Source organism: Pleurodeles waltl, chromosome 2_2 (genome assembly GCF_031143425.1).
Source record: "Pleurodeles waltl isolate 20211129_DDA chromosome 2_2, aPleWal1.hap1.20221129, whole genome shotgun sequence".
NCBI classification, from domain to species: domain Eukaryota; kingdom Metazoa; phylum Chordata; class Amphibia; order Caudata; family Salamandridae; genus Pleurodeles; species Pleurodeles waltl.
In genome coordinates this window covers 1,189,201,219-1,189,219,499 of record NC_090439.1, presented here as the reverse complement: position 1 = coordinate 1,189,219,499, position 18,281 = coordinate 1,189,201,219, and the positions used below count along the sequence as shown (strand labels likewise).

Here is an 18,281-nt window from a genome sequence, read left to right as displayed (position 1 = left end):
ATGACATGGGTAGAGGATTGCCAGAAAGCCTTTTACTCCCTAAAATAGGCCATGTTCACAGGACCTGTTTTCAAGACCCCTGACTTTTCCAAGAAATTTATAGTACAAAAGGATGCTTCAGAACATGGCATAGTGGCAGTTCTTTCAGAACTCAGTGATGAGGCCCTGGACAAACCTGTAGATTTCATGTCTAGGAGGTTAATTCCCAGGGAACAGAGGTGAAGTTTTATTGAGAAAGAAGACTTTACTATGGTCTGAGCACTGAAGAAGCTGAGACCCTACCTGTTTGGGACTCACTTCTGTGTTCAGTACACAGGCACCTCAGGTGGCTGTTGCAAATGAGAGGTGGGAATTAAAAATTGTTGGGGAGGGGTCCATTCCTCTCTAGGGAATGGACTTTATGATGGAGCATTGGCATGGGTCAGACCATGCCAATGCTGATGGTTTCACTAGGTTCTTCTGCTTCAGTGATGAGAACTTCCAGGTGGTTGGGTAGTTCTCCCCACTTTCAGCTGGAGGAGACATGTTAGACCTGTCAGATTTAGGGTGGTCTTCCCCCAAACATTTCCTGCCTACGTGCCCCATATTTTGTTGGATTTTTCTTCTGTTGGCCTGAGGACTCTATGTGAACTTTACCATTGCTAACCAGTGCTAAAGTGCCTGTGCTCACTTCCCTGAACATGGTTTGATTGGCATATACTGAACTGGCATATTTAATTTACTTGTAAGTTCCTTGTAGAATTGTTTACCAGATACCCAGAGCTTGTAAATTAAATTCTACCAGTGGACCTGCGGCACTTATTGTGCCACCCACCCAAGGAGCAATCTGAAACTTGTCCCAGGCCTGCCATTGCAGCCTGAGTGCAGTGTCACACTGCCATGTCGACTTGGCATGTAAACTCCTTCCCAAGCCTTAAACTCTCCTTTTATTATATGTGTCACCCTTTAGGTAGGCATTAGGCAGCCCTTAGGGCAGGGTGTTGTGTAATTAAAAGGTAGGACATGTATTTTTAAGTTTCATATGTCCTGGTATTGAAAAACTCCCAAAGTTGTTTTTCACTATCGTGAGGACTACTCTTCCAATAGGATAACATTGTGGATTTGTTATTACATTTCATAAGCTGTAATTCCTAATTGAGAGGAGATGGATATATCATGTTTGGTACCTATGGAATTGTAACAATAAACCCTTTTTAATAGTCAAGTCAGATTTTTCATTACAGGTTTGAAAATGCTACATCTAGAAAGTTGGCATTTTCCTGACCATATCCCTTTGTGCCTGCAGCCTGTCTTGGGTCACATGACTGGGTGTAGCTGACAGTTAGACTTGGTGACTCCCCCCCATACAGTCATACGATCTTCAAACAACATTTCTAGAAATGTTTCTAACCTTTCAGGAGAAGGGCACTAGGGTCTAAAAATAGAACTTTCAGACCCACTGTTCAGTTCACTACTGGGCCAGTGAAAGAACTCTATCTACAGGACTCTACTGATATCTATACTGACAAACTGCTGCTGTATCTGGAAGGACTGCTTTGCTCCCTAGAGCCTATCTTCAACCCTCAGAGTCAAGCCCTGCCATGCATTTTCACCTGCACCCAGGACTATAAGATGTAACTCTACGGGCTAGTTTGTCAGCCTTCTATTCAGAGCCATAGGGACATAACAGGCTCCCACCTTCTTGATCCCACACCTGGACCCAGCGAGAGTGAGTCCTGAACCTCCAAGTGATATCCATCCACTCCTTGACCCTTGGTTGTGGTGGTAAGGGGCCCAGATGGCCAATTCCCAAAACTGGGAACAAAACTGGGCTAAATAGTCCTCTGAGAACCAAGTGGAGACTGGGGTCAACCTTCTTGCCTATCCATCCAAGGTGCATCAGAGGTTTTACTGATTTCTCTGCTTCCCCACAATGTTTTCTTCACAGCAGCAAATCCATTTCAACGGTCCTTCGCAAAAGGGCTATCCGACCTCGTGGAACTGTCTTCGGCTACCGCCCTCTGCTTCATCTCAGTGGAAATGTTTTACTTCCATTTTTTGTGACTGAGTCCGAACCTTAAACTTTTTGTTGTGGCTTTGCTCCATGGCCATCTGACAACAACACTCCCTCCCTCAGACACTCCTGAAGCCTTGCCCCACTGAACTTCTACATTCTAATACTTTTTACTTCAGAATTTTTTCTAAGTCTGAAGGTAAGAGCTGACTTGGTAAAACTCACTTCTTGTGTGCAAACTGCACTCCATGGTGGTCAGCCTTAACTTTTGACTTTGACCTTTCCTCGCACAACCAGATGTGCACTGTTGGCGCTTTGATATTTTAGGTGCTATTTTGAAATTTAAACTTTAAAAATGCATAATTTTAGTTCTACTGATTGGATTTTTGCCATTTTGGTCTCAAATAATGTAACGTTTTTCTAAATTGGTTTGGGATTTTTTTTATGTTGCGTTTTCACTTTATTACTGTTTGTGTGCCTAATAACTAATGTACACATTGCCTTTAAGTTAAGCCTATTTGCTGTTGGTGGCAAGCTACCCAGGTTTAAGCAAAGGTTAATTTGGTGACTTTTTGTGGTACACCCTGCAAGGGATTGTGGCTGTTGCTTGACCAGGGTTCACACCCCAGTCAGCCAACAACACTATTTCTCAAAACCTTGATATCCGAATTCTATAGAAGACCTTTTTGCCATCTTATGAATTCAAACGTGCCCATCACATGATATACTGCGTGATACTTTGCACAATTATTGCATGCTTTGTTAGACACCAACAAGCTGGGCCTGTCATACAAGCTGCCACTAAGAATGGTCTATACACCTTCAAGGAAATAGAATATATATCTCAGATGACCTTTCCTTTCATCATAAAATAAATAGGGAACAATTCTGGCGCTAAGTCCAAAATTGGTCCAAAAGGAACTAAAATTAAAGACTAATGGAGCTGTCAAGATCATCACAGTAGATGACAAGAGAGTTCCAAGAACTGGATAAACTAGAAAATGTATTTGACTGATGAGAACTTACACAAATTGAACTGCAGCAATCCATTATGTCTGCAATGACAGATGACAGACAAAAGTAACCAACCCAGCTCATTAACATCCTACGCATCACAAACAAGGTTTCTGTCCCCTGATAAAGAAAGCCAGGGATAAACCTAAATCCCTATTAAAGACCGCCACAGCAGAGAGATTGACATACTAAGAGCCAGAAAAACAGAATATATGCAGGTTTGAGGACATATGAAGTGCATTATGCACTTCATGCCCCTTTCCCACCTCCGTGTGACCGGAACATGATGTACTTTTTACTCTTTAAATAATTGCTGCCACAAGCCTGCCCCTTACCTATTGTTTGGGGACATACCTGGGTCAGGGGTCCTACAAGCTCTGTATAAATAGATCTCACACAGTCAAGGTTATCAAAGTGATTCCTTCCAGATGCCATCAAGACTATCTATGCTGCATGTCACCTTGCTGCAGAAACCAGCTTTGTATCCCCACGGAGTGTGACCTAGACCTCATTGCAAGGTAACAAGGGTTGGGGGGGGCACTCTCATGGACATGGTACTGGCGGATTACGTTTATCACACCTAGCTCTCATTAGGTTAGGTTTTAGGTTTTCTATGCTAGGGTTTCACATCTCATGTTTATTGCAAGATGGTGGGGGTCTTTGTCTCCACAACTTCCCTGAGATGTCGCATTCTAGAGTCCATGCGTAAGGCTACCAGAAATCACCTTTTACTCTTTGGGTTTTTGGTGAGGTACTGCTTGTGAGCTGGCAGGGTTGGTGTAGGAAAGTACCATCTTGCCTGGCATGTTACCCCCATTTTTCACTGTATATATGTTGTTTTAGTTGTATGTGTCACTGGGACCCTGCCAGCCAGGGCCCCAGTGCTCATAAGTGTGCCTGACTGTGTTACCTGTGTTAGGACTAACTGTCTCACTGAGGCTCTGCTATCCAGAACCTCAGTGGTTATGCTCTCTCATTTCTTTCCAAATTGTCACTAACAGGCTAGTGACCAATTTCACCAAGTCACATTGGCATACTGGAACACCCTTATAATTCCGTAGTATATGGTACTGAGGTACCCAGGGTATTGGGGTTCCAGGAGATCCCTATGGGCTGCAGCATTTCTTTTGCCACCCATAGGGAGCTCTGACAATTCTTACACAGGCCTGCCACTGCAGCCTGAGTGAAATAATGCACACATTATTTCACAGCCATTTTCACTGCACTTAAGTAACTTATAAGTCACCTATATGCCTAACCTTTACTTAGTAAAGGTTGGGTGCTAAGTTACTTAGTGTGTGGGCACCCTGGCACTAGCCAGAGTGCTCCCACATCGTTCAGGGCAAATTCCCCGGACTTTGTGAGTGCGGGGACACCATTACATGCGTGCACTACACATAGGTCTACACCGGTTCAGGTACCCCTCAGCCCTGCTCTGGCGCGAAACTGGACAAAGGAAAGGGGAGTGACCACTCCCCTGACCTGCACCTCCCCTGGGAGGTGCCCAGAGCTCCTCCAGTGTGCTCCAGACCTCTGCCATCTTGGAAACAGAGGTGCAGCTGGCACACTGGACTGCTCTGAGTGGCCAGTGCCAGCAGGTGACGTCAGAGACTCCTTCTGATAGGCTCCTTCAGGTGTTGCTAGCCTATCCTCTCTCCTAAGTAGCCAAACCCTCTTTTCTGGCTATTTAGGGTCTCTGCTTTGGGGAATTCCTTAGATAACGAATGCAAGAGCTCATCAGAGTTCCTCTGCATCTCTCTCTTCACCTTCTGCCAAGGAATCGACTGCTGACCGCGCTGGAAGCCTGCAAAACTGCAACAAAGTAGCAAAGACGACTACTGCAACTCTGTAACGCTGATCCTGCCGCCTTCTCGACTGTTTTACTGGTGGAGCATGCTGTGGGGGTAGTCTGCCTCCTCTCTGCACTAGAAGCTCCGAAGAAATCTCCAGTGGGTCGACGGAATCTTCCCCCTGCAACCGCAGGTACCAAAGAACTGCATTACCGGTACTCTGGGTCTCCTCTCAGCACGACGTGCGAGGTCCCTTGATTCCAGCAACTCTGTGCATGTGACTCCCACAGTCCAGTGACTCTTCAGTCCAAGTTTGGTGGAGGTAAGGCCTTGCCTCCCCACGCCAGACTGCATTGCTGGGAACCGCTTCTTTTGCAGCTACTCCGGCCTCTGTGCACTTCTGGCGGAAATCCTTTGGGCACAGCCAAGCCTGGGTCCACGGCACTCTAACCTGCATTGCACGACTTTCTAAGTTGTCCTCCGGCAGCGTGGGGCTCCTTTGTGCAACTTCGGGTGAGCACCGTTTTACTCCTCTTTGTAGAGCCTGTTCTGGCACTTCTGCGGGTGCTGCCTGCTTCTGAGAGGGCTTCCTGTCTTGCTCGACGCCACCTCTGTCCCCAGACGCAATTGGCCACATCCTGGTCCCTCCTGGGCCACAGCAGCATCCAAAAACCCTTACCACGCGATTTGCAGCTAGCAAGGCTTGTTTGCAGTCTTTCTTCAGGAAAACACTTCTGCACGACTTTTCACGACGTTCGACATTCATTCTCCAAAGGGGATGTTTCTAGCCTTTGTCATTCTTTCAGAATCCTCAGCTTCTACTGCCTAGTAGCAGCTTCTTTGCACCCACAGCTGGCATTTCCTGGGCATCTGCCCATCTCCGACTTGCTTGTGACTTTTGGACTTGGTCCCCTTGTCCCACAGGTACCCTCGACTGGAAATCCATCATTGTTGCATTGCTGGTTTGTGTCTTTCTTGCAGAATTCCCCTATCACGACTTCTGTGCTCTTTGGGGAACTTTAGTGCACTTTGCACTCACTTTTCAGGGTCTTGGGGTGGGCTATTTTTCTAACCCTAACTGTTTTCTTACAGTCCCAGCGACCCTCTACAAGGTCACATAGGTTTGGGGTCCATTCGTGGTTCGCATTCAACTTTTGGAGTATATGGTTTGGGTGCCCCCTATCCCTATGTGTCCCCATTACATCCTATTGGAACTATACATTGTTTGCACTGTTTTCTAAGACTATACTGCATATTTTTGGTATTGTGTACATATATCTTGTGTATATTTGCTATCCTCATACTGAGGGTACTCACTGAGATACTTTGGCATATTGTCATAAAAATAAAGTACCTTTATTTTTAGTATATCTGTGTATTGTGTTTTCTTATGATATTGTGCAAGTGACCCTAGGGGTACTGTAGGAGCTTCACTCGTCTCCTAGTTCAGCCTAAGCTGCTCTGCTAAGCTACCATTATCTATCAGCCTAATCTGCTAGACACCCTACACACTAATAAGGGATACCTGGGCCTGGTGCAAGGTGTAAGTACCCCTTGGTACTCACTACAAGCCAGTCCAGCCTCCTACAGTTGGGCTGAGAGTTGAAACTTGTTATAGGAATGGCTTAGTCGCCTACAAACAAAAATGCTGTCATTCATAAAACAGCAGTCTCACCTAGGAGGGAGAGTCCAACAACGAGATCTACTTCAGGCAATGTGACCAAAAGTTATATCAGACTTTCCAAGCAACAGTTCTGGTACGTCTTTGAGTGCTGGAGTGCCCCATCAGGCTATTAATTACAACATAATTCCAAGTCAAGGGCACACATTGATCAGCCAATAAATCACATGTATCCCACTAGCATGGTTCTTAGTGCTGAAGCATGCCACACGTTGTAGGTAAAGTTTCAATGTAATTTATACAACCTATTACTGATGTTTTGTATTAACTACCCAACATATAATTGTATGTAACTGCGTAGTGTGTAAAGTATGGCAGTGTTGATGTATTGTTTTCAAGTGTGCAGTTGTAAAGAAGGCTGAAACCATTATCCTACTTCTATAAATGATGCAAGTTGGTACTGTATGTATAAAAGTAAAAACTACCTATGAGCTAACAAAGGAAGAATGTTGTTTGTGACAGCCCCTTGCATATGTATGCTGCAGGCACTATTCACCTTCCGTCAATATTAGCGAGTGTTTTCTGTCCAGTGATTGACATATACTTAATGTGAGATTTACAGTGTGAATGTTTCACTCACCAGTCTGGTTTGAGAACTCTCCATCTGCACAATGCACACAGGAGTAGCAGCAGATGGGCTTCCCCTCTATTGGAACTCTACGGTACCCAGGGAGACAGGTCTGACTGCAGGCTGAGCGGGGTGTCTAAGACAAAAATAACATGAAGAAAAAGCATTATATCTGCAGTGCTTCATTTGTACATTGGCCACATATTGACAGGCTTAGACTTATATCTGACCACAATCATTTATTTCCATTGGAGCTCAAAACATTGGTGCAGTCCCACATCCTTACATATGGTGGATCGGTGATGGTTGCCTACCTCCACAAAGCAAGGTTTCCTTTTTTGATATTTGAAAAATACTCCATAGTTATATACTGGCTGAACTCCATGTGCATGCCAGCCCTTGCTTTAATCCAACCAAGTAAGAAAATCTTCACAGATGTGAGTTTCTCCTTGTTGTGGCTACACTGTAATTAAATTGAATAAATGGCAGGCTGCAATTTACTTGCTGCGTTCATTGCTGCAACCAATCAGAAACAAGCTCTCTTGTTAGTGAGCTGATTCATCAATGGGTAAACAGCCTGATGGACACATGTTTCCACCACTGATGGAAAGGAGGCGTTGCACACAATACGACGCTCCAACCAAGAGGATCAATTCCAAACAAGCCTTGTAGTAAGTTACAAACTGCACATGTCCATGCATCATCATCGTCATTTTTATTTTACTTAAAAGTGTCATAAAAGTACGGATTAAAATAAATTACAACCTCAATAAAAATTCATCATTCCTCAAGAAAAATTCAACATTTCCTCAAGAAATCTTGTCACAATAAATTACAATTACAACAAAGGCATAAGCTATAGGATTTTAGCATGAATACTAAGTTGTTAGTGATGATTTTTAAATCTTTGTCTCCAAATCACTTTGGAATAACAATTATTGTACCTAAACATAGACAGCTTTTCTTAGTCAAATGTACTGCAAGAGAATCACACTTAAACCAATGCAAGTATGTTATAACACTGTTATAACCATCACAAATTCTAAAATAATTCAAAATAGGAGATATAGTTACCTTAGCTAACTTTAACTTGCGCCTCACAGATTACATAATTTGTGACATGGTCAGTGACATCACTGATGACATCACTGGTGACATCTCAAATGACATCACTGATGACATCATCCATGCACTGACACACCCACTCATTCACACATAGAAATTCTTCTATGTCTATGCACACACAACTACTCACATATTTTTCTTCACACATAGATAAAACTAGTGATATACAGATGTTCATGCACTTAATAAGTCACCAGCAGAACAACTTGGTCACCCATACAGTATGAACTCACATATTAGGAGAATTGTACAGCTAGTTACATATCCACTCATACACCTGTACAGCAGTTAACACACCCACTGATACACTCATACAAAGGATCAGAAAAAACACTTATTACATCACTCATCTAACAACACATTCAAGTGAGTCAACTGCACAACCACTAACACATCCACACATTCACCCATTCAGTCACTAACATACCCACTCAGTCCTCAATACAATCACTAACACCCATAATCACTCAATTATAAAACCACTCACACACCCACTGACTGACATGCAAAGGCACTTATACACCCTGTCAGTCAGCAATGTAGCTACTACAACATCCACTAATTCACCAACACAAGTAATAACACATCCACTCATTGTCCAATATACAAAACTGACACACCCACTCACTTTATGATACATCCACTTACACACCCATTCACTCTCACATACAGTCAGTGATAGGAGTACTCAGTTATAATTACAGCCTTTAATAGACTCATTCCCATATTTAGGAAAAATGACGCACAACTGCGCTAACGCAGTTGTCCGTCATTTTTTTTAGCACAAGCTAATGCCATTCCATAGCACCATCCGTGCGCCATATTTAAAAAATGGCGCACGATGGGGCTAAGGACTGGCTAACATCAAAGAAAATTAAGCTAGCCAGGCTGGACTGGCGTTAGGCGAAATGGCGTCTAGAGTAAAAAATTACGCTAGACTGGTTTGCAGCAAAAATATACCCTCATTTTATGATGCACAATTTTAGTCAGGATTCATTACCACCACCCCAATGCCCACCACAGGGGACCAGTGTCCCCAGGGCATGCCCAACCTACCCTGTGCCAGGAAGGGGGCCCCATGTAAGGGGTCCCCGCTGGCACACCACACACAAAAAAACTTACCTCCAACTTAACTGTGCTGGGCTCCCTCCTCCAGTGGTGTCCCTGTGGTGTGGGTGGTGGTGTTGCTGGGGGTTGGGGTGGGCATGTTTGTGCCCATTCCATGGTGTTTTCCCATGGAAATGGGCCTACCTGGACCTTAATGCCAGACAGTTCCAAACAGTACAGGCAGAGATCTCAGCTTACTAGCGATAGTAGTAGTGGAGTTGTTCTACTTCATTTGGGTATATATTTATGTCTAGGAGTAAAGTTAAATGTGCATGGGTGAAAATGTCTTCCCAATCTTCTACCTTTATGAAATTAACCTATTCATTATATATTTTGATCTCTGTCACACAGTTAAACTTCCAAGGTTTAAGCTGCTAACCAATGGGGAACCACTGGAGTCATCAGCTTGCATGAGGGTAGTTAGACACTTGAGTATTTGTGTTACCACAAAGATTCTAACATATCATTTCCACCAGAAGATTGGACATGACGAAGGGCATTCTGTGGTAAAGATGAAGAGTATGTCCTTCACCCATTGATTCACTGGAATCACTGAGCTGCACAGTTATTGCTCACTCTTTGGACAAATGTGAAAGCTTGTCTTCTTGATGCAGGGCTTTCCTCGCATCTCTATATACTCAAACTTCTTTATTAGCACTTTGGATATACATATTTGTGCTAGAGAATCAGGTGAGCCATTATGGACTAACCTCCCCATTCGCTACATAAGTTTCTATAACATACATGAACATTAAGGTTTGTCTTCAGTTGAAATAAGAGAATTATGTATTGCAAATGGGATTTAAGTTGAACTATACTAAACTTAAACTATTTTAGGTTTAAATTTTGGCTAAACCTTTTGTGGCATTACCAGAATGCTTTTGTGTGCTTCGTGGGATTATACGTTTTGTTGTCAAATGATCATAGTCCCTTTACGCCTGATACACTATTGATAACACACCTCTGAATTATACTGAAGGAGGTGTACTTGTTTGCAAACATGGCTCACTTAGGGTCAGATGTACTTAGGGATTTTAAGGTTGCAAATCCTATAATTGAGAAAATCACTGGTTCTGACTGCAAAATTGTAGTGAATCCTAGTTTGTTTTAATGGGACATTGGAGTTAGCTTAGCCTGTGGCTTGGAGAATCGTGCCCCCGTCACCCAGTGACTTTTACCCTACTTAGCTTGCTCTGTTTTAGCGCATTTATTTAATTAAATCTTTTAAGATGGCTGCCTTGTTTTGAGTTAGGCCCATGTTTTAGTTTGCGTTATCAGTGTCACTGCGCTAAGGTGTCAAGATCAAGCGACAAAGACAAACAAACTGTAGGTGTTCACATTGGCTACTTTCCCTCTTCATGCTTTCGAGGGAATTGTTTATATTAATTACCGTCCCAAGCACGCCTTCTTATCTATTGTTGGGGAACAAACCTACGTCAGGGGTCCAAGTAGATCTTTATAAATACTCCTTACTTTAACAGATAGAGGGATTCCGACCAGATGCCATCGCTGCTATCGATGCTGCACGTCGCCTTGACGCTGACCCAGCCTTCGTGTTCCTACAGAGTCTGAGCTAGAGACCTCCTTTAAAGGTAATGAGGTTTGGGGGCTCTTCTCATCGACATGGCATTGGCAGATTAGGTTTAACATACCTAGCTCTCTTTTAGGTTAGAGGTTAGGCCTATCATGCTAGGGTATTAGGACATATTACACACTTCATGTTATTCCATGATGTTGCAAGATGGTAGGGGTCTCTGTATTAATGACTCTTGTCTTTACCATTCTGTTTCTTGCACTGTTCATTATCCTAATCATTGCAGCCCATGCAACTATCAAACCTATTGAAACTTTACTGCATCTTCTTCATTGCCTGTGTGTGATTGAGACATGTTGTTAATGTGAGAAAGGGGTAATCTCCGTTTAACCATGACGCTCCCTGGGATTTCATACTCTTGAGTCCATGCGTAGAGGCTGCCACAAATCACCTTTTACTGTTTGGGTTCTTAGTGAGGTACTACTTGTGAGCCGGAAGGGTTGGGACGACAGTTGCGATTTGTTGTAGGACTGGCATAGTCACCTACAAACATAAGTACTGTCATCCTTAAACCAGCAGTCTTGCCTAGAGCAAGAGTCCAACGACGACAAAATCGCATATTCTAATGAAGTAAACCCGTTCTTTGATTCAGAAAACTTTGGAAACTTTTCCTGAATCTGAAATTGGGATTACCAACATCTAGCAAATCACAGTTTGGAACTGACATGAAACCTGTGTTTCTTCTAAATAGTGAGTCAGCATTGCATTAATCAATGGTTTGTGTGTGCACTTCTTGTTGCAAACCCTTGATGAGTTACCAACTCACTTGTGGTAGTAACTGATTCATAAACAGCAACACGTTCTCTTGAGACCATTTCTCCGTTCCGAACTGGTGTGTTGGCCTTAGAGGAGTCTGCACTGGCTTAAGGGCCTATTGAGTGATCCCCTTGAGATTTTTAAAATGTTTTCTTAAGAAACATGGCTACTTTAAAAATAAAAAGGTTTCAAATCTGGAATTCAATCGCTGGGACGATGTTTTGCTGTCCCTTGCAGACCACCCTCTCTCTTATTGCAGCTAATTGCAGGGGGTTGCTCATTGAGTCTTGCCAAATGAATTGTAATTGATTATTAGTTTCAAACCCAGCATTGATCCAATGAGGAAATGTAAGAAATTGTGTTAGTGGTTGACTGGGGTGTGAGCTCTGGTCAAGCAGCAACCACAATCCCTGTCAGGGCAAGGCACAAGCCAACCCAAAATTCACCTGTGCTGAATCCCTAGTAGCTTGGCCCAGAGCAGTCAGGCATAACTTATAGGCAATGTGTAAAGTTTTTGTACAACACTGAATATACATCAAAAAAGAATCCCATGGCAGTGTGGAAAAAAAGCATAAAGCGCCATTTTGGGATAACTGGTTGCTCTGGATCGGGTCAAAGTCACACTTTCAGACGGACCACAATAGAGCACAGGTCAGATACAGTCACCAGGATAGGCCCACTGAAGTTTAGCTTCTGAAATCCTTGCCAAGAGTCCCGTTCACATTGAAGAGGGCCCCAAAGAGCACAGAGAGCGTTGTGAGAGGCTGTCGGTGTAACCGGATGGAGTTGGCATCTGCCACGAGTGATCAATGCTAGAGCACAACTATTCAGACTGACGGAGCTTCACGTAGCATTGTGGTGCGAGCGGCAAGGTCGCAGTGCTAACTGGACCGTCTGTGGTCGCGAAAAGCTCAAAAGCTTTATTTCAGTTCACTGAGCCACACCATGGGCCCAAGACCTGAGGGGCACCACTTGGGGGTCAGGAACTTAGTGTAGTAAGGTCCAGGGACTGGTGCAGGATGATTTGGGAGGCTATACTGTGGAGTCACTCTGGTGTCCTGGATTAAAGGGTGAAGTTGCAAGTCCAGTTCTCTTCTAACCCAGGCAAAAAGACAGCAGTAAGCAAGGTAGCACATCAGGGCAGGAGTCCTATCAGAGCAGCAATTTAGCAGAGTGGCAGTCCTTTCAACAGCACAGCAGTCCTTCTTCCTGTAAAAGTATCCTCAGATCCAGAGGTGTACTGAAGAGTTGGTACTGAGATGTATATCCAGCTGTGACTTTGAAGTGGGGGAAAAGCTTCTAGAGGTTTCCCCTTTGAATTTCCTGGACACCCTGCCTCCCTTGTCCTGGCTCCACCTTAACTACAGGGGGTGTGCAGCCCTTTGTCTGGAGGCAGGACACAATCTATTCAGATGTAAGTGGGGCTGTGCTCAACTTCTTCCTCCCATCCTGCCAGTGATAGCCCATCAAGCCACACCTAAGCTCCCTACTGTGTGTGGCTGTCTAGGAGGAATACAAAAAGCTGTCAGGTCTGCCCCGTCATGTTACCCAGGTACAGGCTGCAGGCATCTAATGTAATTTTCAAAATTGTAATTTAAAATCTGACTTCACCATAAATTAGGGTTTTAAACTCCAGGTTGACTTAGATGAATTAAAAAGGAAGGTTTGGGCCTGGTGATAGGTTTTCTTTGCTAGGTCAAAATGGCAGTTAAAACATCACACACAGACTTTGCAATAGCAGGCCTGTGACATCTTTAACTCCTAGGGCGCCGTGGACGAGCTGATCTCACCATCGGCCACGGTCACCGTGCGCCGAGGACGAGACCAGCTAGTCCTGTACCTGGCCCATGGGGGAAAGCTAGCGCTCCCCGTTGGCTGCCCATCCACACCCCCCAGTCACGGGTGGCAGGGGAAGCGCTTCCTCTGCCACCTACGACCCCTCCCTCGGCAATCTGATGACGGGGAAGCGCTAGAAGCCATTTGCTTCCAGCGCATCCAAGAAAAAGGATGTCCTTTCAGTCTTTTGGGGGGTTTGTTGGGAGGGGGGAATCAGACACAGGGGAAGGCCCGCAATCGTCGAGCAGGAATCCTCCCACTAGACACCAGGGATGTTTTTTTCTTTATTTTGGGGAGAGATACCTTAGGCAGGGGTCGCTCCCAGGATGGGGGGGGCGGAGGGGGGAATAATTGATCCAGGTTCCAGCCCACCCTGGGGGCTAGATCGGCTGATCTATCCCTCAGTGGGGTGGGGGGTTGAAACCCACTAGAGACCAGGGATTATTTTTACTTTTATTTTTAGGATCGGGACCCCTTGGGCAAGGGTTGCTGTCCTGGGGGCGATCAATTTTTAAATGTTTCTGCCCCCCCCAGGGCTAGATCAGCCATTTCTTTGACTGATCTGGCCCTGGCAGGGGTGGGGGGGACAAAACCTACTAGGATCCAGGGATTGTTGTGTGTTTGTGAGTTTTTGGTTTCTTGGGTGGACCCCTTGGGCAAGGGTTGCCCCCCGAAAGGGGGCACATGACTGTTGGCCATTTCTTCCCCCCTTGGGGGCAGAGCGGCCTCTTATTTTTAGGCCTATCTGGCCCTAGAAGCCACAGAGACGCCACATTTATTTTGGGGGGGGGGGTTTGTGTGTGAGGGGGTGACCTCTTGGGTAAGGGTTGCTCCACAAAGGAGCTACACAACTGTTGGACATTTCTGCCCCTCTTGGGGGCAGATCGGCCTATTATTTTTAGGCCCATCTGCCCCCAAGGGAGGAAGAATCCACTAAGGCACCTGGGATTGTTTTTGTATCTGTTTTTTTGTGTGTGTGGGGGCAACCCCTTGGGTAAGGGTTGCCCCCCAAAGAGAACACATGACTGTTAGCCAGATCAGCCTATACTTTTTAGGCCCATCTGCCCCTAAGGGGGGCAGAAGCCACTAAGGCACCAGTGATTCATTTGTTTTCTGTTTTCTTGGTGGGGGGTGGCCCCTTGGGCAAGGGCCATCCCCAAAGGAGGCACATAACTGTTGGCCTTTTCTGCCCCCCTTAGTGGCAGATCAGCCTAGTTTTTTTAGGCTCATCTGCCCCAAGGGGGGCAGAAACCACTAGACACCAGGGAAAATTTCAAAATGTTTGGTGGTGGTGTGTCTGTCAACTGGCAAAGTATTTGCATTTGTGACTATAATGGTTTATTTCTCCTTTTTGTTCTAGTTCAGAGCTTTTGCCTCCTGTGACTCCTTGTGGTTTTGGGAGTGGTTGACCTGCATTTTGCATAGTTGCATGTTCTGGGTAAGAAAAAATATTTACTCCAAAAGCATTTTGTTGCCATGCATGAATTCCGTTTTTGTAAATGGTGTACTAAATGCTGGATTGTGTGTGAAATTGTCCTTAGACTTGTGCACAATGATATTTGTGTTGTCTTATGTGTAATTTACTTTTCATTTTCCTTTTCAGTGGGATATCATTGGTGATTGCTGTGTCTGTGCAGATTAGTTGCTGGTGAGTCTAGCTTTTTCAAGCAAGTGAGTGGTATAGTTTTTGAGTACATAACTCTTTGTGATAAACCCACACTTTCTTTATTACTTATTTTATTCAGTGTTGGTTGTTGTTGGCACATTTGTCAAGTTACTCATCTTAGAAAGGATCATGGCTAGATGCAGGGTGACTGCTCAGCAGGTTGTTGGTATGCTTTTTGAGTCGTCTCTGACCATGATTATGAGACTGACGGCCATTTTTCACTGCACATAAGTAACTTATAAGTCACCTATATGTCTAACCTTCACTGGGTGAAGGTTGGGTGCAAAGTTACTTAGTGTGTGGGCACCCTGGCACTAGCCAAGGTGCCCCCACATTCTTCAGGGCACATTTCCCGAACTTTGTGAGTGCGGGGACACCATTACACGCATGCCCTACACATAGGGCACCACCTATGTGCAGCGTCACAATGGTAACTCCGAACATGGCCATGTAACATGATCCCCCGGGTCTCTAGCACAGAACCCGGGTACTGCCAAACTGCCTTTCCGGGGTTTCACTGCAGCTGCTGCCAACCCCTCAGACAGGTTTCTGCCCCCCAGCCCTGGCCCAGGAAGGCAGAACAAAGGATTTCCTCTGAGAGAGGGTGTTACACCCTCTCCCTTTGGAAAAGGTGAGAAGGGCTCGGGAGGAGTAGCCTCCCCCAGCCTCTGGTAATGCTTTGAAGGGCAAAGATGGTGCCCTCCTTGGATAAACCAGTCTACACTGGTTCAGGGACCACTTCTCCCCTGCTCTGGCGGGAAACTGGACAAAGGAAAGGGGAGTGACCACTCCCCTGTCCATCACCACCCCAGGGATGGTGCCCAGAGCTCCTCCAGTGTGTCCCAGACTCCAGCCATCTTGCTTTGCAAGGTGTGGGCGCACTCTGGAGGGTTCTGAGTGGCCAGTGCCAGCAGGTGACGTCAGAGACCCCTCCTGAGAGGTCCTTATCTGATAAGGTAGCCAATCCCCCTTTTCAGGGCTATTTAGGGTCACTCCTGTGGGTTCTCTTCAGATTCTGCTTGCAATGGTTATCTTCAGATTCTGCTTGCAAGTTTCCTTCAGGAATCCTCTTCAACAGCTTCAGACTCTTCTGACCTCGGATCAACCGCGGCCTGCTCCAAGAAATGCTGTATCTGCAACAAAGTGTCTACAAGAGACACTTTTCTTCAGCAACCTCAGCTCCAAGTCAGCAACTGCAACAGTTTCCATGGTGTGCACGCTCTGGGGACTCCCTGTCTTAATCCTACACGAGAAGGACCGAAGAAATCTCCCGTGGAGTGACAGAGTTACTCCCCTGCTCCAAGCAGGCATCTTCCAAGATGACGACCGGTACCCTGGGACTCCTCTCACAATGCTCCTAAGGACACAGAGGGTGGACATCAACAACATAGACTGTCTTGAGGTCCTGCTGATGCAATTTGGAAGAGGTAAGACCTTGCCTTCCCCAAGACCGATGGTACCCCTGTGTACTTTGTCTTCTTCGCCTCCTGAGGCCTCTGTGCAGTCTTTGCAAAATTCCTTTCTGCACAGCCTGGCCCAGGTCCCCAGCACTCCATCCTGTGATCCACAACTGGATGAGTTGATCTCCAGCGGCGTGGGACCTTCATTTGTTGTGCTGCATCAACCGCATTTTGCACCTCCTTTGAACCCGGATCTTGCGGCTTCTGGGGGTGCTGGCTGGTATCCTGAGGCTCTCGAAAGTGCTGAGAGCCCCGTCTTCCTCCTCACATAGAGTTGAGGCCCTCAGGTTCCTCCTGGGTCCATCCTGCTCCATTTTGATGAAAAACGCACTTTTGTTGTAGCCAAGGCATGTTGGCGCCTTCCAACACGAAATCTCATCTGCAACAATCTTCCGCCGTGGGACATCTTTTGCATCATGCAGGAACCCTCTGGCATCTTCCTAGGGTGCATTTCTGCAGTCTTCAACTAACCAGGAACTCTTCTTTTGCACCCTCTTATGTGTTGGCAGGGGCTCCTGTCCTTCCTGGAACTTCTTTCGACTTCTGGACTTGGTACCCCCCCCCGAACACTATCGCGACTCTTGGACTTGGTCCCCTTCCTTTACAGGTCTTCAGGTCCAATAATCTAGCAGTTGTTCTTTGCAGACTTGGTTGGCTGCGGCAAAATCCCAAAAATGAGGTGTAGTGTGTCCTAAGGAAACTTCCAGTACTTTACTCCTGCATTTCTGGGCTCTGGGGTGGGGTAATTTACTTACCTTTACTGTATTCTTACTCTCCCAGCAATTCTGCACACACTACACTTGTCTAGGGGGGAATTTGTGATTCACATTCCACTTTCTTAGTCTATGGTTTGTGTTGCCCCTAGACCTATTTTCTCCCATTGCATTCTATAGGATTTCCTACTGTTTGCATTGTTCTATGACTATTTACTTGTCTAATTTTGGTGTCCAGTGTATATATTGTGCACAATACTTACCTCCAGAAGGAGTATTGTCTCTAAGATATTTTTGGTACTGTGTCACCCAAATAAATACCTTTATTTTTGGTAACACTGAGTATTGTCTTTACTTGTGTATAGGTACTGTGTAACTATAAGTGGTATTGCATGAGCTTTGCATGTCTCCTAGTTCAGCCTAAGCTGCTCTGCTCTGCTATAGCTACCTCTATCAGCCTAAGCTGCTAGAACACTACTACATTCACTAACAAGGGATAACTGGACCTGGTGTAAGGTGTAAGTACCCAAGGTACCCACTACAAACCAGGCCAGCCTCCTACAGCGCGTGGCTAGCGGTGTGCGTGGAGTGGCGCGTGGCTGGCGGTGTGTAAATAGTGACTTGCTGTTAGCCACAACAACACACTGCTAGCCAAACGCCAGTCCACAGACTCCGTCAGCTGGTATGATTGCTGTGTCAGGCATGTGAGCATATGAAAGTGATGGGCCCTTGAATGGCGCTGTCTGTTGATGTGAGTGTAATGTGCTGGGCCCGTGGCTGGAGGCGTGAATGGTCTTGTCCATGTCACGTATGAAGGTGTTGTGAAGACTGTAAAGCGGTTGATGCCTTGACGTGGCTTTACAGCTCACAAGCTGTGAGTCAATGGTTCCGTTTTGTGGCCTTTCAGTTATTTACAGTGCATTTCATTTTTGTGAAATCTCATGTTAATATAATTTGATCTATTGAACCATCACTCAC

The 18,281-nt window shown here is 45.5% G+C and overlaps 1 protein-coding gene across 1 annotated transcript in view; it reads right to left on the bottom strand.

Annotated features, from left to right (window-relative positions):
• LOC138279265 (vomeronasal type-2 receptor 26-like) overlaps window positions 1–18,281 on the bottom strand; it is a 129,519-nt gene that overhangs the window by 15,350 nt on the left and 95,888 nt on the right. Inside the window, exon 6 of the mRNA XM_069219392.1 lies at window positions 7,059–7,182. Coding sequence (XP_069075493.1) covers window positions 7,059–7,182 — 124 coding nt within the window. The remainder of the gene's footprint in view (window positions 1–7,058; window positions 7,183–18,281) is intronic.